Source organism: Lissotriton helveticus, chromosome 2_1 (assembly GCF_964261635.1).
Source record: "Lissotriton helveticus chromosome 2_1, aLisHel1.1, whole genome shotgun sequence".
Lineage (NCBI taxonomy): Eukaryota > Metazoa > Chordata > Amphibia > Caudata > Salamandridae > Lissotriton > Lissotriton helveticus.
Window position 1 is genome coordinate 1,305,611,061 of NC_136059.1, and position 23,743 is coordinate 1,305,634,803.

A 23,743-nucleotide genomic window follows, 5' to 3' on the forward strand; every position below is an offset into this window, starting at 1 on the left:
TGCTCTTTCCTAACTGTGCTGTGGGGTCCCTACCAATACCCTGTAAGCATAAGTGACCTCGGTGGGGCACTATCCAAACTGGGCGGGATTTCTTTGCTGCCTGGCTCTTGACCAGGTAAACCCCATGTTTAGTCACGTTCCAACGGGTGTAGGGACTGAGTTCATCTTTGGGGATTGTCAGATATGTGTCGATATCCCTACTCATATTTCTTATCCCTGCAATTAGTGCCTTGTTACTGGAATCGCTCGCAGTGGAACGGGTCGGGTATGGTTCTAGGGCGAATAGGAACATGGTCTGGAAAGCCCACAGAGAACCATAGTAGCTAATGGCAAAATGAAGTATGGGATCCCCTTATCGGTTGTGTGTGGCATAAGTCCGCATATCCAACAGTTTGATGTGTTCATTATGGACTGGTGTTGGTGTAGGAGCCGAATGAAAGAGTTGTTTACAAATTCGAGTCTTCGGGCAGACTCGTGTTCAGGTAGAGGGTGAAAGTAGTGTGGAGAAATAGTGGGAGGAGGTGGTGGCTGGGTGTCATTCGAAAAGGTAACTTTAAATACGAATAGAGTATAACCAGTAAAAAACACAAGTATGCTACATAACATTAAAACACATAGTATCAGGAATCTTCTTTTGGACAGTATCGTGCATAACTGTTTTTCGAAGTTCGTGAGTCTGATAGGTCTCTCTACCCTCGGAAACTCCATCCTCTAGTTGCTGCCCGCGGTGGTTGATTGATTCTCCCAGGGAGCGCGCTCTGCTCAGTCCGGGGTAACTCCCGTGGACCAATCTGAACCGTGGACCTAGAACTTCCCAGTTGCACTCCCCAGACTTCAACCGCGACCCTAGCAGCAGAACCGGATGGCGGTTCGAAAATCAAAAATGAGCTAGTTCCCCTGGGACGAGAGAGCTGAAAAATCCAAAAATAGTTCTTAGGGGAAAAGGGAAATCACATTAGATCAAGCGTTTATTAGTCTCTTTGTTTAGACCGTAGGTCGTACCGTCGTTTCCCAGGTACGGTGTGGTCTTCAAACAACGTCTCAGGTTCGGTAGTGTCCAATTGCATAGACGGTGACACAAGTCCTTGTAAAATATGATCACTCTCCTTTTCGGTACTAGTTTCTTTCAAACGTGCATCGCTGAAAGGGATGAAGCGAGGTACGGATTCTGTCTCAGAGTCTGCAAGTCCTTTGTTGACCCACCGGTCGTATGGAAGGGGTAGAGGGACCCGTTTACAGTGGGTCCCATGTACCCAGTTCTTCTTGCCTTCCACCCGAACAGCAGATCTCGTTGAAAGCAGCACTAGGTGCGGTCCGGTCCACCTCGGCTGTCCGTTGTTGGTGCGCTGGAAATTTCGCACCAAAACCCACGAGCCGGGTTCGATGAGGTGACCTGGATCGTCAGAGGCTGGTGGAGAGGAACTGTGAACCTGTTGGTGTAAAACACGCAATTTAGTTGTCAATTCGCACAAATAGTCAAGCAGTACGGGGTGTTCTATCTCGCTTAGTTTCTTGGGTCTTGGCACGCCCCAGACGTTGGCTGGGCGGCCAAACACGATCTCATGGGGGCTAAGTCCTAATCTGGAGTGGACAGTCATCCTGGTTGACAAGAGTGCTAGAGGCAAGGCGTCAGGCCATTTAAGACCCGTACTGGCTTGGATCTTGGCTAGTTTGAGTTTTAGAGTGCCATTGTAGCACTCTACCAATCCAGCTGATTAGGGCTGATTGGCAGAGTGGAATTTCTGGTGTATGCCTAAACACTCACACACTCTCTTCATCACGCATCCTACGAATTCACTTCCGTTATCACTCCAGACAATTCTAGGCATACCGAACCTCGGAAAGAACTCTTTGACGAGTGCTTTGGCAGTTGATAAAGCGGTATTGTCCTTAAGGGGGTACGCTTCCACCCACCTTGAAAAGGCGCAGACAACAACGAGGACATACTTCAGATTGTTGCTCCTCTCCATGTGGATGAAGTCGAGCTGCAAAACCTCGAACGGGTACGTTGGAGGCGCAAAATGACCAGCTGGAGTTGGGGTTCCCCTACCGGGATTGTACTTCAAACACACCATACAGTTTCTGACCACGTTTTCTGCATATTTTGGGATATTACTATTCTGCCATACTGGGGCCAATAGTTTACATATTCCTTTCGAACTGATGTGCGCAATTCCGTGAGCCATTGTTACTACTGCAAGTACGTATGCATTAGGTAATAGCCATCGCTGGTGTTCTGATAGTTCGACCCAACAACCATTCGCATCCAATCTACCTGTGCTTTCTCTCCATTCATTCACCTCGTTCTCAGTGGCCTCGGCTTGTATCGATTTTACACTTTCAATGGTGTCCTCACACATTCCCACATCAGCAATCCATCTAGCGGGACCCATAACATACATTCGAGTCATTGTGTTCCTTGCAGTCTCTTTCGCAACCTCGTCTGCGAATGCATTCCCGCGGCCAGCATCATCCTGAATCTTTTCGTGTGCACTGCATTTTATAATGGCGACTTGTAGGGGCAAGGTGAGTGACTCAAGGAGCTCACTGACTAGCTGGCCATGTTGTATCTTTGCACCATGGGACGTAAGGAACCCACGTTCACGCCACAATCTCCCAAAACTGTGAGCCACGCCAAAGGCATATTGGCTGTCAGTGTACACATTCACTCGCTTTCCTTTCACCAGCACACATGCTCTGGTAAGCGCTATAAGTTCTGCGGCTTGTGCAGAATCGTGGGAAATACGTGCAGTCTCTACAATGGTGTGTAATGTCGTTACGGCATATGCTGTAGTCGTATCACCATTCGGCAACTTAAAACATGAACCATCAACCCATAAAGTATCATTGCATTCGGGAAGGGGAGTGTCCTGTAAGTCTACTCTCCCTTTTGTCTCTTCTTCTGTCCTGAAACAGCAGTCATGTTTGTCAATCTTGTCTGTCTCTGTCGGGATGGGTAATAACGTAGCGGGGTTCAGTGTATCACACCTCTTTTTGTGGATGTGACTTGCTAGCAGGGTAAGTTCGTAACTGGATAGTCGAGCGCTAATACATGCGGAACCATAACGATCAGAGTGTTATTCATGACTAATCCAGCAGACTGTCGAATGCAGACAGCTGCTGCGGCGGTTGCTCTCAGACAACTTGGCAGTGCCTTAGCCACAGGATCCAGAGTTGCCGAAAAATACGCGCATGGGCGCTGTTTGTCCCCAAAGTGTTGCGTTAAGACTGATAATGCACAACCTTCTTTTTCGTGGACATACAATGTAAAAGGCTTACTGTAGTTGGGGTTTCCCAACACAGGAGCCGAACACAATGCATCACGCAACTCGTGGAAACTCGTCTGACAATCTTCAGACCAAGGCATAGGATTAGGCGTGTCTTTGCGGAGTAGTGCCAGCAAGGGTTTGGCTAGTAGTGAGAAATTCGGTATCCATTGTCTACAGTACGATGTAATGCCCAAGAAGGCTCGAACCTCTCTCTGTGTCCTTGGGGCACTTAGTTCTGTAATTGCCTGTATTCTTTCTGGTGTCAGTCTCCTTCCCTCCTTTGACAAGATGTGACCTAGGTAGGTCACTTCTTGTCGACAAAATTGCAGTTTGGAAAGGGAGACTTTGTGCTTCATGTCACATAAGTGACGCAATAGCGACAACGTAGCTTCCTTGCAAATCTCTTCAGTGTCTGCAGCGATCAGTAGATCGTCTACGTACTGGACCAAATTTGACCCATCTGGCAGCACAATTGTGTCTAGTTGTGTTTTCAGAGCCTGACTGAATATTGATGGGCTTTCGCAGTAGCCTTGAGGAGCGCACTTGAAGCGGAAGCTTCGTCCTCCTAAATTGAAGCCGAAAAGGTCTCTACTCTCTACGGCGATCGGGATGCTGAAGAAAGCGTTCTTCAGGTCAATCACCGAGAACCAGGCTGCTGAAGCTGGAACCATTGTCAATAAAGCAGTAATGTCGGGGACGACTGGAAACTGCGAGATAACTACCTTATTTACTTCTCGGAGGTCAATCACAAACCTATACACAGGGGGCTGTGAAGGATCAGTACGTTTTAAGACCGGTAAAACTGGACTGTTACAAACGTTACCTGTTGTTTCTTCGATAATATCTTTATCGATCAAATCATAAACGATCGTTAACAACGCCCTCTCGCATTCGTTAGATATTTTGTATTGGGGAATACGGGGCAATCTGACGTTGGCTTTCAAAGTTATGACATACAGGGCTATCTCCAAACGACCTACATCATTGGAACCATTAGCCCACAGTATATCAGGAAGTGATGACAATTCGGTTGGAATACCTTCTTTTGACAAGTACATTGGAGAAATGACTTTTTTCCCTAAAGTAAGTTGTACTCCCGAGGGAGAACAGTGCAAAGTCGCATACAACCTCTTTAGCAAATCCAATCCTAACAAATTTTCACCGCAACCTGTAGTAAGAATGAGGGGTGCTTCTAATTCACAGGGGCCAACAGAAAGGGAAATAGGACTAGAGATCGGGTTTCTAACAGGGGCGCCAGAGAAGCCTACTGAGACATTCATTTCGCCAGACAAAGGTGCGCCAGGAAGTTTTGAGTGCATAATAGAACTTTTTGTAGCACCAGTATCCAGCAGAAATGGCTCTGACACTCCTGAGGTAATTACCTCGACATAGGGTCCATCCTGATCTACTGGAACTGAAACAACTCCCTCTCTTTGTCCATGGCTGTCCTAGCAATCGTTACCCTCATTGTCGTGTTCGGTGTAATAGTCGTCAGCATAGTACTGAGCTGACCTGGACGATGCATTATTCTGTTGGTCAAAGCTATTCATGGAATTCTGAGGCGGAAAAGAAGCTGTGTTTTGGGCAAAATGTCCACGGCCCCTACCTCTAGGGGCATGTTGAACACCTCTTCCCCTTACACCTGAAACACCGTTCAAGCGTCGCGCAAGGGCCGGACAATTACTTTTGAAGTGACCCTCTTCTTTGCAATACGCACATTGATTCGGGCCATACGGAACACGCTGATGGGAAAACTCGTTTCCTTGCGCGTCTCTAGAATACTGCTGATTCTGTTGATAATTGGGCTGGCTAGCCATACGAGGCGGATAGGCCTGTTGGAGAAGAACTTTAGTTTTCAAATCTTTCGTCTTTTTGTCTGCCTTATCTAGCTCGTCTTTGCGCCTGTTTTCGTAGTACTGAGCTGTTGCTAAAATCTGCGCTGACGTAGAGACAGCCCAAGCACTCTCTGAATCTTTTAGTTTAGCACACAGTTCGGGAAGCAGATTGTGTACAAACTTGTCTACAAACAATCTTTGGCCACCCTCGGTAGCCATATCCTGACCACTATGGTCAGTGAAAGTTTCCTCAAATCTCGTGAAAAAGTCAGACACATTCTCGTCTTTCTTCTGCTTGCACGCGGATAGCTTGTCCCAGTTTACGCATACTTCAGGCATAATTGTCTTCATGTATGCAATAATTCTACCAGGAAGTTCAGCTATTAACGGCTCAGGCTTGAAACCACCGACTTGTCTAGCATCTGTAGTCGCAATGTTCGCCCACGAGTCACCTAATTCTTGGTCATGATCCGTATGACGTATTTTACTCCATAAAGGATGTGGAACAACGTTCCCAAACAACATGTCTATATCCGCTAAATTCATTATACATGAGCTTGCAGTTTGGGACAACTCCTTATAATACCCAGTCGGGTTTTTACGGGGATCGGGTAGTGCCTGCTTGAGTGCTAGAACTTCGGATCTTTTCCAGGGGACATGTACCCATACACGCTGGAAATGAGGCAGAACCGGTGGAACTGCAGTTGCGTCACCTTCCCTCCAGACCGGAGGAACCTCTCTCATGGGGTACTGTCTCGCTCTTTTCCTACTAGATGTACCACATTCAGATGATGACACAGAATTACCACCCGTACTTCGATGTGATAATAATATCTCTACTGCTCTTTCAACGTCGAGACCAACTATCATACCCTCCCCGAATTTAAATCGTAATCTACACAACTCTTGCTGGTTGCTCTTCTGACCATTATCTTCCAAATCCTCACACAGGAAAACACACATCTGCTCAAAGACGTATCTTTGTGTTGGTTCATCCCATTGACGGAAAACGTTCATGACAGACTCTACATATCTCGCTGTATCCGTGGCCCAATTCCGTGCTAACTTATTCAATGATTCCCTTTCCTGATAATCAGGCATTTGGCTTCGTAATTGTCTTCGTTCCGTGTTAGGGGTCGTTTTGGGCGACCGAAAAAGTGGTGAAGGAAGGTTAGTAACAATGCTGGCCATTTTATGCCAGACGGAAGGTGAAAGTGGAGGAATAACTGGTGGTAGAACAGAGTCACGAAAAGTAGAAACAGAAATGTTCGTAGAACGAGTATCAGAGAGACTAGAAGGTGCGCTAGGCGAAATTTTAGAAGGAACAGTAGGAGAAGTAGATGTGATCGGTGAGCCTTGAGGAGGCTGCGCCAGAGAAACAGGAGCCAGCTGAAGAGTAGCCGGTGAGTGCGGTAAAGGAGCCTGTATAACAGCTACCAGAGGTGCAACTAAAGGTTGCGGAGGTGCTGTGGCGTTATGTGCATAGGGTGGTGGCGAATTTAATAGGTGGGACATTAATGGATCTTTCTCGGATCCTTCCTTTTGACCTTGTCCCTTATTTGGCAGCATCGGGTAACATTTATCTATCGCTAGTTTCTTGCTCATAAGCATCTGTTCGCTTTCCTGCTCTTCCTCGTTATCTCTGTATGCGACGGCAGCTTGCACCATCGACATACCTCTTTTATTCTTTTTTGCTAATTTTATTCCTTTCTGTTTGGCTTCTTTGCGCCATAAGCGGAAAGAGTCAAACATCGCCGGGCGGGCTTTTTCCTTGAACAGTTTGACCTCTAAGTTATCTAATATTTCTGGGTCGAAACTACCGTATTGGGGCCACTTTAAAACACCATCCTTGCGGGTGTATTTTATCCATACTTCGTTATATGTTATAGGACCTACGCCGTGCTTTACATAGAGCTCATACGTTGGAGTTCCAATTGGAGGAACCGGACAAGAATCCTCTAATCGGGAGTCCTTACTACAACCAAGACAAAACAAGTTTCCAAGTCTGCTAAAACCAGGCATCTTCGCTCACTAGTCTAGCTTCAAACTTCAAAGGATTATCTGTTACGATATTTCTCGTGAATACACGAGTCCTTCGGCTTTGGGGCTTGCAAGTACCAAATCAAAGCGTATCTCAAGGATACCAAAAACTAAGGACAAACTAAGGACTGGGAGACGCTCCACTTATACTTAACTGAAGTATTTGAAGATCTGTGACGTCGCTAGAAGACTCGTCTATCGTTTCGCTCTACCAAGGATCACTGGGTCCAAAACAAGGCGATAGTCAGGGCAGCAGTCCTTCGTAGCCGTCGGGACGCGGGGAACCTCGCAGCAAAGACCTTCGGAACCACGTCGACATACAGGGGTCGCTGAAGTGGCTGGCCGTCCTCCGGAATTTTCACACGAAGCTCCTCACGAACATCTGGCTTGGACCATCACCGCTTGATATCGCCCCACGTTGGGCGCCAACTGAGGTGCCGGGTTTTTAGGAACCCGGTGGTGCCAGGGGGTAACACCCGAAGACCTCTGAGTTCTCCCTTGTTCCGGACCACAGAAACACTGAGTCTTCTAGTCAGAGTCAAAGATCAAGTTTTATTGGTAGCTACCAAGTAACACGTGTCCCAGAAGTACACCACACGGAGAGAGTAGGTTCTCGGGAGACTGTTCATTTTTACAGAACTAGCCTTCTCCTTATATACAAGATATATGGCTCCAAGCAAGAATTCTTGAGTTTATGATATGGCTATACACATATTTCTACAATAATACAAAGAGCGAAGTCATGTAAGCAAGCCCATATTTTAGATGTCCAGTTCGCTGATAGATTACCCAGTTAGATCTGGAACTCCCATCAGATATCGATGAAACACCAATAAAGAAAGGTACAACCCAGTCATAAAACTGGCCATAAACAAGGAATGTGGACAGGTGCATGTTTGCAGAAAGCATGGTCTGTATGTAGTGAATGGTTTGTGGAATGTTATGTATTGATGCTATCGTATTCGGCCACTGGGCGAGGAGCTGCCCAAACAGGTTTGGCTTAAGGCAATGGAGTCAGTTGGGACAGGTCAGGGGGAAGTCAGGGAAGGTGGACGTGTCCCTTTTGATCAAGCTCGACCTTTAATTGACTTAACATGAGGGCAAGATGTAAGATGGATGCCGTTCACAAAATGGAGTCTAAGGGATTGGGACGGAGACTACGATTTTGGGGTGTTGGCAACCCTCGATTGTGACGCAAATACATAGGAATGATGTCCTAATCATTATCGGTACATAGACACCAAAATCGTCATGGTACGTTGAGGTTTTGTGACACGGGTATTGGACCTCGATACCGGGAAAACAACAGGGTCCAGATTTTCAGAACCACACCCATAGTAGAAAAATAAAACACCCTCCTCCAACATGGAGGGCTCCGTCAGTAATCGCCAGACCCAAAGAAGAACCTCAGCCATAATAAAGGGAGGGGAGGCCCCTAGGACCCCCAAATGACTCACCAATATAGGAAAAGGCTGAGCCAACACCTGGACATCAAGAGGGGCCGCCAAGGGGGTGAAAAAGACTGAAGACTGAAAAAACAGAGCTCTCTCTCCACTCCGGGGGAAATCATCTCGGGGATTGTAATGGCTGCATGGGCAAATGAGCAGGGCTGCCTTCTCAAGGGAAATCCAAGTCATTCATTTCCAGTGAGAAGCAGTCGAGGTGGAATGCGGAGTACAAGTGGCCGAGTCCGGAAGGTAGGTAAAACCCTAGCCCATCTCCTCTCAACTGCAATGAGCAGCTCAGCCGGACCATTGGCCATTTAATTAGGATTCCGTAAGTTGAGTTGTTTCTTGTTGATGTGGAATGCTGCCTCAATTCCGGCGATCACATCGACCTGGAGGATAGCAGAAATAATAGCCTACAAATCCCCGGGGTGGAGGAGGATCAAGGGAGGGCGTTTTCCAAGAATTTTCACCAAAAGGCGATCCCTCAGTCAGGAGCTCCCGTCGGCCATCGTGGATCAATTCATAAGAAGTTCCTCCACCTGATATCACACCCTTATGAAGAACACCTTTGAAGCTCAGCAGGGCCCAAATGGTTAATGAGGTGTCATCAACACTAATTAATGATATTCTCCATTACTCCGAAGTTCAATTTACCATTCATTCATTTTGACTGGAAAAATATTACAAAACATAGCATCTCTCATATGTCAGAAAAGGTAATAAATATTTGAATTCTGCATTTCGATTTGGTAGCTTTGGCCCAAATCATGTGCACCTTTAAAAGATAATCCGCAGCCATGACCAGATCTCCTGTATTAACTATTTTACAAATTCTAGGTTTTGATTAAAGTATAACTAGATTTAGCTCAGATAGACTCCGTCGGCTTTCATTGCTGCTTTCACCCTGAGTTGCTGTACACATTTAATCATGTGGGTAAATTACATTTTCACTGAGGCTCTAAATCCTAGCTCAAAGGCAGCAGAACAGAAGTGACCCAGCACGCGCATTTATTTCTAATGAGTGAATAATTGAAACCAATACAGGCAAGTGGAATACATCCAGTTGTGGATACTGTTGGAAATGGCCCTTTTTGCAGGGTTATGCTCAAACTTTTGCTACTTCCTCCTTTATTTTTCCTGACCCGTGGTTGTTGGCAATAGGGCTCTGGGCACTTTACCACTGCTGATCAGTGCTAAAGTGCATATGCTCTCTAGGTAAATTGTTATTGTGATTGGTTATCCACGATTGGCATATTTGTGTTACCAGGAAGTCCTTAGTAAAGTGCACTGAGTGTGCCAGGGCTGGTGAGCCAAATGCTACTAGTGGACCTGTGCCACCCACATGAGTAGCCCTAAAATGGTGTCTCAGACCTGCCACCGCAGTGCCTGTGTGCAGTTGCTAACTGCCATGCTGCCCTGACCAGTGTCCACACTGGCCAGGCCTAACCCTTCCCTTTCTGTACACATTGGACAGCCCTACAGAAGGCCCTAGGTACCCCCCTGGGCAAGGTGCGGTGTATATGAAAGGTGGAGCATGTACTAGTGTGTGTGACATGCTCTGGTAGTGAATTACAGCCATTTTCGTTTTTCACTATTGAGAGGGCTATCTTGCCCATAGGCTATAATGGGGAATGTTGTGTATAATGTTTACCTGCATATCTTCCCATAGGAGCAAGGTAGAAAATTAAAGTCTGGTATCCCTGAACTCAGAATTTAATAACACATCTTTTAGTAAGGATGGTTTTTAAATCATGTGTTTTAAAGTGACACTTTTAGAAAGTGGCTACTTTCTTGTCTGACCTTTCTGTGTGCCTTTGGCTGTTTGTGAATTGACGGTCTGGTTTGTGAGTGACAGGGCTGGGGATTCCAGGAGACAGAATGAGTCCACCCAGTGGTGGATAGAGAGATCTGCATCTATATGGGAGGGTGGAGTTGCACCTGGGACCTGAATAGGACTGTGCCTGCCCCCCACAGTGCTGGCTCCTTCCCGTGTGGTGCGTTTGATGTCTCTGCCCTGCACTGTGAACGGAGAGAAGGAATCATGTCAACAAAGTGCTCCAGGGCTGTGCTTTCCCTCCAAAATGCTGGCTCCACCTCCTGTGGGGCGTCTGATGTTTCTGCTCTGCACTGTGAAAGGAAAGGAGGAGTCATGTAAACAGAGTGCTCCAGAACTGGTTTGGACCGGGCTAAGAGCCCTCCAGCACAAAGGGAACAAATTTTTTTGGGGCTATAAGTACAGGACCCCAGACCACTGAACTTTAGATCATCCTAGAATCGAGAAGGAACCTCTGCCAAGGAGAAAGCTGGTAGACTGAAGAGGAAGGACTGTCCTGCTGCGTTCTTGTGGGCTGACCTGCAGTTGTTTTGCTGCCAAGGAGAGGGGAAGGACTTTGCTTTGTGCTGTGTCCCCTTGCTTGAAGAGATCTCCAAGGGCCTGAGTAGAGCTGACTCCCTGTTAAGAAGTCCCAGGAACATAAGGACTTCACCCCAGCTTACCCCCTGAACTCTACTGAGAGAGTTCTGTCCTTCCTAGAGTGCTTGGTCCAATTGTGGTGCCTCTGGAAGTTGTACCTGTTGTTTGGGAAGCTGGACAAGGATAGACTAAGACAATCTGCAAATGTTCACGCATCGCTCGCTTGTGGAGTGCATCCCCGACAGTGCGAGGAAATTCCCGCTGTCGTGAAGATCGAGATCGTTGCAGCGCCTGTTGCCGCTGCAAGGACCGACGCATCCTTCGCTTGCGGATCGCATTGCTCCAGTGCGGAAAGATTACCATTGCTGCGAGTATCGTCGCAGAGCCTGTCGTCGCTGGGTGAGATCGCCGCACCGCTTGCTTGCGGACCGCATCACGTTGCTGCGAGTATTATCGCAGAGCAAGCGCATCGAGGGTCCGCGAGAGGAGAAGATCGACGCTGCGCATCGCCGCCGCACCTGAGATTGTCATCGTTCCGAAGATCGTCGCATCGTGCCTTTGCGAGACTCTTCCTCCGGAACCTGCGCACCAGAATCCATACAAGGTATTGCCTTCCTTCCCATATAGACGGGATTTGTCGCAACACGCCCACTGGGTCCAGCGGGGCTGTCGCATCGCCTCCCTAGGGTCTCAGGAGTGATGCATCACTTGTTTTTCAACGCTGCAGCTTTCACTTTGAAACTTTTGTCGCATCTAAAGGTACTTTTTGCTAAACGTGACGCAACTGTGGATTATTTTGACGTAAACCCTAGAACGATTTTAAAATCATATTCTTGAACTGTGTATGTTTGTTGTTTTGGTCTTGTGTAGTTTAGATAAAGATACTTTATTTTTCTAAACTGGTGTGGAGTCCATTTGTGGTGTTTTCACTGTGCTACTGTGAGTGTTGGTACAAATTCTTTAAACATTGCCATTGATAAGCCTGTCTGCTCGTGCCAAGCTACCAAGGGGGTGAGCAGGGGTTATCTAAAGAGTGTATCCCCCTTACCCTGACTAGAAGCAAGGGTCCCTATTTGGACATTGGTACCTACCTCTGCCAACTAGAGACCCCAGATCTAACAAATACAATTAAAAACGATTATGGTTAACATTAACTCATCTATTAAAAAATTGGTCCCTTATTGGCTTTCTAAAACTGTTGTTAAAAATACAGTCGATATAAAACTCATAAATATGAATAGGGTACACTAGTAAGCAACTCATTAACCGTATAAATCAAAACTTTCACTTTACTATCCAGGCCTCTAGTCCATAACTAAAAGGAAGCAAGCACACGAACAGATGATATACAATAAACTGCTTATTAATATTTAACGACTCTCAGCAACACCGTAATGCCATGTCCAGCCAGCTGCAAAATTGCAGAGGGAATCCAATAAATACAAAGACATTGGTGCTGAAGGCTGTTTAGAAGGCCTCAGACTTCACAGAGGTCAAATATTTGAGGTTCAAAAAGTGAAAACCTGAGACAGATCGAATTTCTCACAGAGCTTTCTTCTTACTTTTTGTTTTTTGGTTTACTGTAATGCATTCAACTGCTCAGGTTTTTTTTCTTATTGGTACTACTGCCTAAGGGGTTTGCGAGCTCACAGGAAATTGTAATATAATCAGGGGAGGATCTTCTGTTTGAGTGGAGGAGCATCGCTGCTCGCAGCAGGCACACATGAATAAGTAAAATGGCATGTCATTGCCATTTTACTTAAACCCTCAGTGCGAGGGCAGGGGGTGGGGCTGTTTCATGCAATTGCAGGATTACAGCTGCCCCTACAGTGCGCATGTCGGGTTGGCTGGCTCTATTGCTACAGCCTGACCGACATGCGCACTGTAAACCTAATAATCCCCATGGCTATGAAACAGCTGGGGGATTGTGAACATAGGCTCCCATCTTCCCTTAAAATGAGCGCGGGGTTAGCCTGCTCCCACAAATCCTGAAGCTGCTCACAGCATGAGAGCAGCTTCAGGATTGGTTGTATTGGTGTCCACTGAGCAGGAAGGAAGTCTCAGGGAGAGAGGTGCGCACTCGGAGAGCAGTATATGGTGAGTTTAACACCGTAGCGTCCCACCATATTTTTATGCCGCCAATGAATATAATGATAATGAACACAGGAAGTGAAGGAATTGTGTAGTTAGGGAAAAGACCATTGTAGGAGTTTTCATCATTCACTTCCCAATGGTCACTGGTAATACTCTCATACATTTGACCATCTCGCCTTATCTTTTGACTCAACACAAGTGAGTGGCGGTAGAATTTCATGATAATTGAGAAAATCAAACTTGATTCTTTGCTCCATTTCTCGTACTTTTTTCTTACTTTTAACCCTATCCCATTTGATATTTTAAGTGCATTTCCGTTGATCAATTAAGCCTTAAGCTACAGCTTGTCAATAGCACTGGTATATTCTACCCATTAAACTCGCAGCGCACCCGCCATCAAAGACCCTATCTTTCTGATCGTGTCTCTGTGACTAATTTCCTTTTGTTGACTGTTAAACGACTTTACTTGTTTAAAACAACGAGGCCTTTCACAACGGGAAAAGAAATTTCAATTTTCAATTAACCAAATGAATCTCTGGATTCCCAGTGGCTGCGCAGCAGTTGTAATATTAATGTAAGGATTTTTGCAAATTGCGATCATTGGTATTATGTGTCAGGAAGTCAAAATGATTTGCCTGGTTGTGGGTGATTACAAACATAATAACTTCATTAAACTGCTATTGCGCGAGTAAATGCTGTTCTATTTTGAACAATTTTGCATTACACTAATATGTATCCCACATGTGCACGTCCCTCCTGTAATCCGAGAGTATGTACGGGAGCGGGCGGTAAAACAGGCAATTAATAGCACATTGGTATGCTGGCAGGTAGCTGTAATTATCTTTTCTGTTGCTGGAGGCATTTGAGAATCGTTTAAGGGTAAAAGATGAATGGTGTTCCACTAAATCCTATTAAATCAAGGCACTGGCACAGCAGAAACAGATGTAAATATACCGGCAAAGTCTGTGTAACAAAACCGAAGATTAAAAAAGCGAGCTTTTTTTTTTTTTTTACAAGAACTTACATCATGACCGACAAATTCAGTCTGTGTGGATTTATCCAGTCGGTAGACGAAGGGCTTTTGCGCATGCTGAGCTTTCTCCTGAAAAACAAGAAGAGTACAGACAAGTTATTCAATTACACAGTATGGATGGAAAATAATAGTTCTTCAAGTGTTTCAACAGTGCATTAGTACATTGTCATTTAGTACATACGCGGTGTGCGGTCACATAAAAAGGCGATGTCCTGGTGTCGTTTTCTGCGTGATGACACATTTTTCCAGCCTTTAGGCAGCTGGAATCCATTTTAAAGTAGCCCAAAAAGCCACTCACCCACATTGTTTATCATTATAAAGTGCAGATATGGAAGGTGGGCCACACTGCAAGCATGAAAGAAATTGACCAAATGCGCTCTGGTCACAATATAGGCATAGTAGCATTTTGATCTATGGTGGCTGGTGGCAACTACTATTATAAAATACAGGGTCAAGACATCCTGCATTACAGACATCAGCATCCCACATTAGCAAAGCAGTATGCCTAGCAATCACATCTATTTCCTATCATCGAATATTGGTTGGGACCCATTCATACTTCCCATAACATCAAGCATGCAAGGAGCAGCTATGATTCGAGTAAATGGCCTTTTCAGCTAGTACATTCCAGTCCATATTTTTATGCTAGAGGCCAGATTTACTTACATATGCTTGCTTTGCCATGCAGCAACCAAAAGTAACGGCGCTACGTTGTGTGAAAGGGCGAGAGCTTACGATATGGCGTTGTATCTCTCTCCCCTATTCTTGCATACTTAAGGGCGCCTTGTGGCACACACATACTCTTGTTCCATAATCTTCTAGAACAAAATTCTATGCTTAGACATAGGGGTATATTTACAAAGAAATTGCGCAGCGCGACGCTGCAAGCAATATAGCTGAGTTACACCATTTAACCCCTTCGCTACTGGCCCGTTTCCGCCGCTGTGCGGTAAACAAAAGAATAGGGCGGGGCTGTGATGAACCCCAGCCGTCATCCGCACACGAGCACCGCGGAGCGTGACGGCTGGGGTTCGTCACCAGCATGCAAGGGGTTAAAAAACACAGGGATTCGCCATATTTACAAAAATAAGGCACACCCCTGTGTTTTCCCTTGTGCTGGCCCTCAAAGAAGCTGCATCAACGCAGACAGACTTGTGCCATAGTATAAGGGTGCTTGAATTGCAAGGATGATTCCCTGCAATGAAGGCACACTTGAAACATGGTGCAAGGGTGTCTGTGTTGCAGGGATAATTGTTTCTGTGCAGTGCCACTTCCTGTACAGAAACAATCTTTAAAGGTGATTTGTTTTTTCAATATGAGCTGAAGAAAGCAGCACATATAGAGCAAAAGCGAGGAGAAATAAAACAATTTTTCATTGTTGCGCCAATCTAACGCCCGCTATCCAGTGGCGTTAGTTTTTGGTGCTGCCTCACATTTACTGATGCTTGTAAATCTAGAGCAGCATCAAAAAGCAATAGGTGTTGCACCACCCATTGCACACCCCTTTCACGCAGATATCTCTGTAAAAGGGTACGTTATTTACAAAGCGGCGCTAAGCCAAGCAAAGTGGCTTATCGCCGCTTTGTAATATCGAGCAGGGCATTGCGCCACAGGAGCTTTGGAAAAAGTGACGTCCCAGTGGCGCTCTTCCCTTGTTAATATGCCCCATAGTTTAAAACATTTTCAAGTCTGTATGTGTGCGTATGTGTTGTGCCAAAGAGAGAGAGCAGAATAGCCCTATATCTGCTAAGATATGGCACTGTGTCTCTGTCCCCCTACACTAGCACATTTATTGCTGCCTTGTGTCATGCACATTCCCTTGTGCATTACCCTTTTCTTTCAGTACACAATTCTATGCTTAGGCTTAGTTTAAAACATTTACAAGTATATATGCGTGCTGTACAGTACAGCAAACATGTAAAGTAGGAAGGCTTGGCAGAAAAGAAACTTTTTCTCTAACTTCACATAAATGTATGGTGCAAATTTCTGTCCAACATTTCTAGTGGATAGGGCTCTACTTCAAAAACCATAGGTGGTTGCATGGGAACACCCATGAACCACCTGTGGTAAGCCGCTTAGTGCAAAGTAGTGCTTAGTGCTGCTTTGTGTTACTTTGCATTACTTTAAGGCTACTTTCCAGGGTAAAACAAGTTGACAAAACAAGTTTTTCCCTGGAAAGTAAATCCCTATTCAGCATTCTACACCAGTTTGAGTCACTTTTGTGACACACACTGGTGCAAGGTGTTGGTTAATCTGGGCCCTAATCTCAAAGTTTGGGATAATGCAGCCGACCCATAAATGGGATATATCACTTTTAGCAATCATCAACCCTATACCGCAAAGACAACATGCTGTTTTAGAAGATAGAGTTAAAGAAGACCTTATAGTCTACGACAAATACTTCACTGTTTTGTTCCAAAAGGTAGCTATCAATAGACAATGGAACAGGATGTTTACAACATCTCCTCTCTTCTGCGGCCCCTAAATCTCAAAATGTCTTGTTTCCTCCTAAAGTGTTTAAGTTGAGAAGGGATGAAGTAGACGCAATAGAGGATTTTGAGCCAGATTAAAAAGAATACAAATCTAATTGCAACCTCTTTTGTATATCCCAGAACTTCCTATCATTCCCCACCTTACAGAGGACCAACGCCACTAATTCACTTCTCTCGCAACTTGACAACATTTTCTAGAGTATTATTGATTAATGTCTTACATTACAAATAATGTCTTAGGATGGCTTCCCCTCTGAGAGGGTCAGATACCACTCAGAATTCCAAGTTGAAGCTACCAGGGAGACCAAAAAGTCAATCAATATATTTGTGAAAAGCATGTTATAGCTGAAGATGTGTAAGCAGTTGCGAGTCAACCAACAGAAAAGTATCACAAATCTCTATGAAAGACTTCAATGCATCCAAGGCCTCAGACATACCCTAGCTCTTGGGACATCAAATATGTTGCACTTTCAGAAATCCCAAAGCGTCTCACATCAGGCAGTACATCACAATCCCCTTGTTGGGAGTTAATAGACTCATGCTGTCCCAATCTTTACAGGCAGGTTCACCAGTCTTGCCTTGGTAGGGTGAGGTAAGGATTCATGCATGCCCTTAGAATACAGGGACATAAGATAGGTATGACCTCCCAAAGCATGAAGGACCACCAATAAAGGTGGGTCCTGCATGGGGTAGACGCCCATTCATTCACTAATTTCAATTGGGAAGCATATTCTTATTACTGTAAATCTGGGAGGGCAATACCCCCATAATAGATGCTACTACACTGTCAAAAGAGCTATTCTAGGTGCACTTCTGACCATACTAAAGTCCAAGCTATGATATCTACCCTAGGAAAGCATTCCTTAGAGATCCAAAATGGCAAATAATGAAACACATACAAAATTTGGGGAGAGCGATCATATTTTAAAACACCTTACAATACCATCAAGGAGCAGGAGCATTTCCACCAGTTTCCACCAGCATGCACCTCCTCTTTCAAATGAGAGAGAGTCCCACCAAGATTTTTCCAAAAACAGGTCTCTTGGTCTCTAAATATGAATATGCCTAGGTGTTTAAAAATACTCTAGAAATCCAGAAAGACAAAACTTACTTGTGACTCTGTGTTTTGGCTCCATTGGAACAAAATCTTAGTTCCAATCTACCCAAAACCCAAAGTAACTACCATAAATGCCAAAATATAAGAAAGCATAGAAACAGGTTTCTGCATTCATGCAGTACAGAAGATGTTTATGTTAATGTTTGAGCCATTTTTAGAGCGCGCAAATACCCGGGGGTGTCTCGGCGCTAGAATACCGAACCATCGCTGAGGTGATAAGTTATACTGGGAAGAGCAGGTTTTTAGTTTCTTCCTGAAACTAAGGAAGGTTGGGGCGGTTTTAATGTGGAGGGGCAGTGTGTTCCAGAGTTTGGATGAAGAGATAGTGAAACACCTGTCACCCCAGTTAACCTTTTTTGTTCGAGGGACTTTCAGCATATGTGCCGATGAGGAACGGAGAGTTCTTGGGTGATCAAGCGGGCAGAAAGCTGCTCTAAGGAACTGTGGGCCCGTGTCATTGAGTGCCGTGTAAGTGATACACAGGGCCTTAAACATTATTCGGCTCCTGACCGGGAGCCAATGTAGTTGACGGATGTGAGAGGAAATGGTTTTGGATTTGGGAATGTTTAAAAGGACTCTGGCCGAGGCGTTCTGGATTAATTGGAGTTGATTGATAACTTTTTTCTGAGCGTTCAATAGAAGAGCATTACAGTAATCGGTTTTTGAGAAAACCAATGTGCTAACCAATGTTTTGCCGGCCGATGATGGAAGGTAAGGGAGCAGTTTTTTGATTCTTTTTAGGACGTAAAAAGATGAGGAGACCACTGAATTGACGTGATGCTGAAATGTCAATTTGTCATCAAATATGACTCCAAGGTTGCGAACCTTGGTAACGGGTTGAGGTGGATCTCCTAGCTCCGATGGCCACCAGTGAGAGGACCAAATGGGGTCCAACCTCCCGAATGTCATCACCTCTGTTTTGTCAGAGTTTAGCTTGAGACAATTAGATGACATCCAGGAGCTGATGGCCTTCATTCAGATCATCTGAAGTAGCAAGATTCTTTCACCCCAGGCTTGGTCTCACCAAATCCTCCATAATTGAACATCCCACCTGATCCACCAAGTTAAAGGTTCCAGATTAGGAGCTAAAAATAAGTATTAGAGTAGTCAACCTTTTCATGTGCCCCAGCGCAGGTCAAATGGCTGTGATATGACACCATTCTCTTTCATCCTAGCTCTCGGATCAAAAAATAACAATCCAATATAGGAGAGATGCAGGGCCCAAGCCCATCTCGTCAAGAACAGAGAACATAAAGTCCAATGTAACTAAAACAAATGTGTTCACAAAGTCAAGTGACAATACCACAGCAGTGAAGACTACAAAGAATAAGACATGTTGAGCCTGGCTTACTTGCCTGGCAGGTCAGACTGGGCTGTTCCTGTTGGAACAGACTTAAGGCTGATTTGCATATGTCTGGGTCCAAACTGAGGTGGCATAGTTTGCAAAATAACCATGGACTGTGATGGGCCCAAGTAATTACCAGTGCCTGAGATTGATGCCAGCATTCCATCCACCACTTTTTGTATCCTTTAGTATGCTGAGCCAGCTGATATAAAAATGGTTGGCCTGGTTTAGAGTGCCCCCACATCCCCATATGATTGGTTAGTCTTGGTTTGATTATTTAGTATCACAACCAGCCTATATGAGTCACACTTGTCTACAGGCTTACCTGACTTAACAATTTTATTAGACTTCAAGTCCATCAGTTTGGGATCCCTCTTCGGCAGCTACACGGAACAAGTTAAGGAGGTGCAAAGCTAACTGAATACATATGCACTTATATAATTCTTCAGGCACACCACTGGGTACTGAGACCATTAACCCCTTCAGTTGGCCAATCACAAAAGAGATTTCTCCCATGGCATCTTTCCAATCTAGCAGGGTTCTAGTTTTAGGTTCAATTCAATCCTTTATATATTGGCCTATGTTTTCAAAGCACTTGAGAATACTCACTTCTCTTTATTGTTCTCTGGGTATATGTGAATTGTAATATCATCCAAATATATTTGGAATATACTTGGATGAATATGTATGCACCTAATAGTGCATACATATTTTTGCCAAAGACTTTGGATATCTTTAAAAACTAAAAGTGAAATGGAGGAGCCCCACAAAACTCTCTGTGATATTACACAAGAAGAGCATTCAGGTGTGCTGATTTGAATTTCCTTTCTCTGATTGGAGAGGATAGATAAAATGTTTTTAAGACCAATGCTACCCTTATCATCAATCTTCGAGTCTTTAAAATTATTTGAAATTCTCTTGTGCGTTATAGGCTGCTGTGAGGTCAGGCAGTGTTAACCCAGCATTTATTAAGTGTGAAGAGAAGAACCTGATGCTTGCAACAAGGGATCTGATCAACTCATGATGATGTAAGATATTGGTTTGTTTTCCATACTGTTGCCTCTATCTTGTAGTTTTTCATTCTCGAAGTTAGGTGGGTATGGAGAGTTGGACATCATTCAGTATTCTATCAAAACTCTGCTGTTGAGTTCTTCACATGGAGCAGTGATCATAAGAGTCAGTGAGTGAGAATTAATTCACGTCTAGAGGAAGCATCAATGAAATTTGCTTCATGAGCTGTTAGTGTTTGGAAAGAAGTCCTTTGTGCAGCTGAGAATGGTTTCCCTGTGCCATGTATTGTATTGGGTGACATTTCCACGTCTTCCTCAGCCCTGGAATTAAGGTAGTATAGGAAGTTCAATGTGGATGGAAAGTACAGCTGTGTAGCATGATAATTCTGTATGTTTCACAGTGGATACACAGATTTAAAAAATGTTGTCCTTGATGTATTCGAAAGGGCTTTGCAGCATAGCTGGGTAGTGCAGGGAATATTTTCCAATTTTTTTTGTAAAGCATCCCATTTTCCTTTAAGGAAAACAGGCTGCTTTCCTAAAAACATTGTTTTATTTAAAAGCAATCACAGACATGGAGGTCTGCTGATCTCAGCAGGCCACCATCCCTGTGATTTCTACAATTCCTAGGTGGTCGCAAATTGCAATCTACCTCATTAATATTAATGAGGTAGTTCAACTTGCGACCTACTATAAATCAGCATGTGAAACTCATGGAGTTTCACACATTGGAAGTTGTGATTACCTAATTGCTATTTTCAGAAAATCGCAGTTATGTAATCGCAATTTCGAATTTTGATACATGTGGCCCTAGGGGCCCTATTCACCAAGGTATATTTACATCAGTATATTTACTCATCTGTAAAAATACTCCTGCATCTAGTTGTAGGTCTACACTATTTTTTGCTGTTCACCATTTTAGAGTGTAGTTTTACACCTATGTGTAGGCTTACAAGTCTCCACCCCCACAGTTTAGAGGTGGAGAAATCTAAGTCTAAATTTATGAATGTACAATTTTTTTTACATAAAATGTAAATGCAAAGTAAATTCAAATAAATGTTGTACCTTAGAACATATACAATAAAATGTTAGACCACATTAAATCTTCCAAAATAAATGTTTATTAAAAAAATAGAAAAAACCTCATTAGCATGTTCAATTCTATTATTAATAATATTTAGTTAATTTCATTAAAAGTTATGTTTAGTTAATCTATTTTTTACATTTTAATAAATTAAAATATAATATATACATTAACTATTAAAGTAGGTAATTACAAAATTCTTATACTTTTTAAGATAAAAGAATTAATATATGTGTTTATCATTATAGCTGCAATAATTAAATTCCTTCAACATTGTTTCTGTTGGGGTGTTATATTAAGTACCTGCAGCCAATATTTTCTATGTGACTGTGTTGTAGTACCCCTGGGTGCCAATGTGTGTTGATTGATGTACTTCAAGGCTGGGCTGAAGTACATTTACATCTATTTTGTGACCTTTAAGATTGTAGTAACTTTAGAAGTGTGCTTGTGAAGAGCAATGGTGTAACTCTTTGTGGCTGGGTATTTGTATCAACAAAATCACTGCCAGTACTGCCACACTATTCTCGAAATCTTTTTAAGGAAATCTATTGATGTGAAACAATAGTTACCATGGATTTCTTTTCCAATCCGATATCAATCTGTTTCTTTGCAAGTTGCTATAGGTATAACATTATGAACACATTTCTATGGCTGAAAGAAAAAACTGGTCTACGCGTTTCGAACTCCATCAACCTATAGCAACTTGCAAAGAATTGTCCATGGCTTTGTTGGTGTAAATAATATACGCCAAATGTATATAGTCTTTTGTAAAAATATGAGCTTTTGAGATGGGTAGTTGATGGTATGGATGGATGAATGCTACAGAACGTGAGAAAGAGAGAGAGTGAATGCAATTTATTGATTTTGTTTTCTAGGAAATATTGAGGTGCAAATGTCTATTATGTGTTAAATACATGAAAATGAAAAAAAAAATTTGATATGAAAAATTAAATAAAAGAAACAGATTGATTTCGGATTTAAAAAGAAATCCATGGTAACTATTGTTTCACATCAATAGATTTCCTTAAAAAGATTTTGAGAATAGTGTGGCAGTACTGGCAGTGATTTTGTTGTGTCATTATATGAGGCTTGGCCTTACTGCTCTGAGCCCTAACCCAGTTTTGGTTTCTGGGTATTTGTATCAGCATGTCCCTCCCTAAACCCTCTTTACCCCTCGCTGAATGCCTCCTTAATGTTTACTCAACCTCTCTCAATTAGTAGTAAGAATTCCCTGATTCGCAGCCAGTCCCCCAGTAACTCCCACACTTACTACAAAAAAGTTTGCCTATGTTTGCTGTGATCTACATCATGTTGGTGGAGATCGCATTCGTTCCCTAGCTAATTCCACGGGCTCAGCGCTGGGACATACAGAAAACATAGAACCGTGTGAGAAAGGACCACATTTGGCTAATTCGCCCCCATTTATTGTGAACTGAAGCTGCTGGCTTTTGAACTCTGGACATGGGGGCACCGCTGTCCAGTCCACAATGTATATTCTCTGACCCCTAAAAACAATACATGGCATAATTGACTAACTCCTAATTGGCATATTTTACTTTTCATTAGGCAATAGTATATGGGGCAGGACAATCCACCAATAACATGGAAAGTTAAATGTTACCTGTGGGCTGCAGCATATATTGCGCTATCCACTAGGTTGACAAGTAAAATATGGTTTCAGTTCTCCATGTGTAGCCTGACTGTTGCAGCTTTTAAAACTGCATGTTAACCTGTCAAAATAACTCATTCTGACAGGAAAAAACCCACCACTTTTAAATATTGAATAAGTTATCTCCGAATAGGTCTTGTAGATCACAAAAGTAGTGTGGCTAGTATTTAAAGCTGGAACATGCAAGAACAGCTGTAGTTGATTCTACGATGAAAACTAAAATACAATTAAATCATCATGATTCATAACTCTGATTTGGGGTAAGCTACATAAATGATTTAACCACTGTTTTTAATATTGATCCAAATCAATTTCATTTGTGAAGTTAGATTTGTGGTAGATATACTAGAAAAGCAATTTAAAAAAAGTTAGACTTTACATGCCTGACACGGCTTAGCATTAGTCTGCCAGTTGCAGTCCCTATCATAGTGTTCTCCTTAATGAGCTGTGAAACCTGCTACCATGGCAGAAACAATGGTTAGGCCTTCAGGAAGGAAAACATGGATGTGAAGTGTGTGACCCTTCTTAGCTCTTGAAGGGCAGCTCAGAGGGTTAAGGAACTTCATTAACTTGCAAGGGATTAGGGTGAAGCCTGCCCATTCCAAGTCATGTGTAAGGAGTAGCCTGGGGAAGAGAAACCCTTTGTTCCCTGGGAATAGTGTACCCAACATGGCAACAGCCTAGTGGGTCTGTACACAGGTTCCAGAAACAGTTTGGTGTGGTTGAAGAAAAGGGGATGCCTCCTTTCCCTACACATGCCCCTGGCTGAGATACCAACCAACTTCCAGCTCAGAAGGGCTCTGCTACTGCTTTGCAGTAAGGCAAACAGGATGTGGTGGAAAAGTGGGAAGGTTTGCCGTTCGTAATTGGTTAGGGAGTTTTTTAGGAGTGCAT

General features: G+C 43.7%; 1 protein-coding gene across 1 annotated transcript in view; it reads right to left on the reverse strand.

Moving 5' to 3' along the window:
• CCSER1 (coiled-coil serine rich protein 1) overlaps positions 1–23,743 on the reverse strand; it is a 2,545,713-nt gene that overhangs the window by 92,742 nt on the left and 2,429,228 nt on the right. The window contains exon 9 of the mRNA XM_078676231.1: positions 14,124–14,201. Coding sequence (XP_078532357.1) covers positions 14,124–14,201 — 78 coding nt within the window. The remainder of the gene's footprint in view (positions 1–14,123; positions 14,202–23,743) is intronic.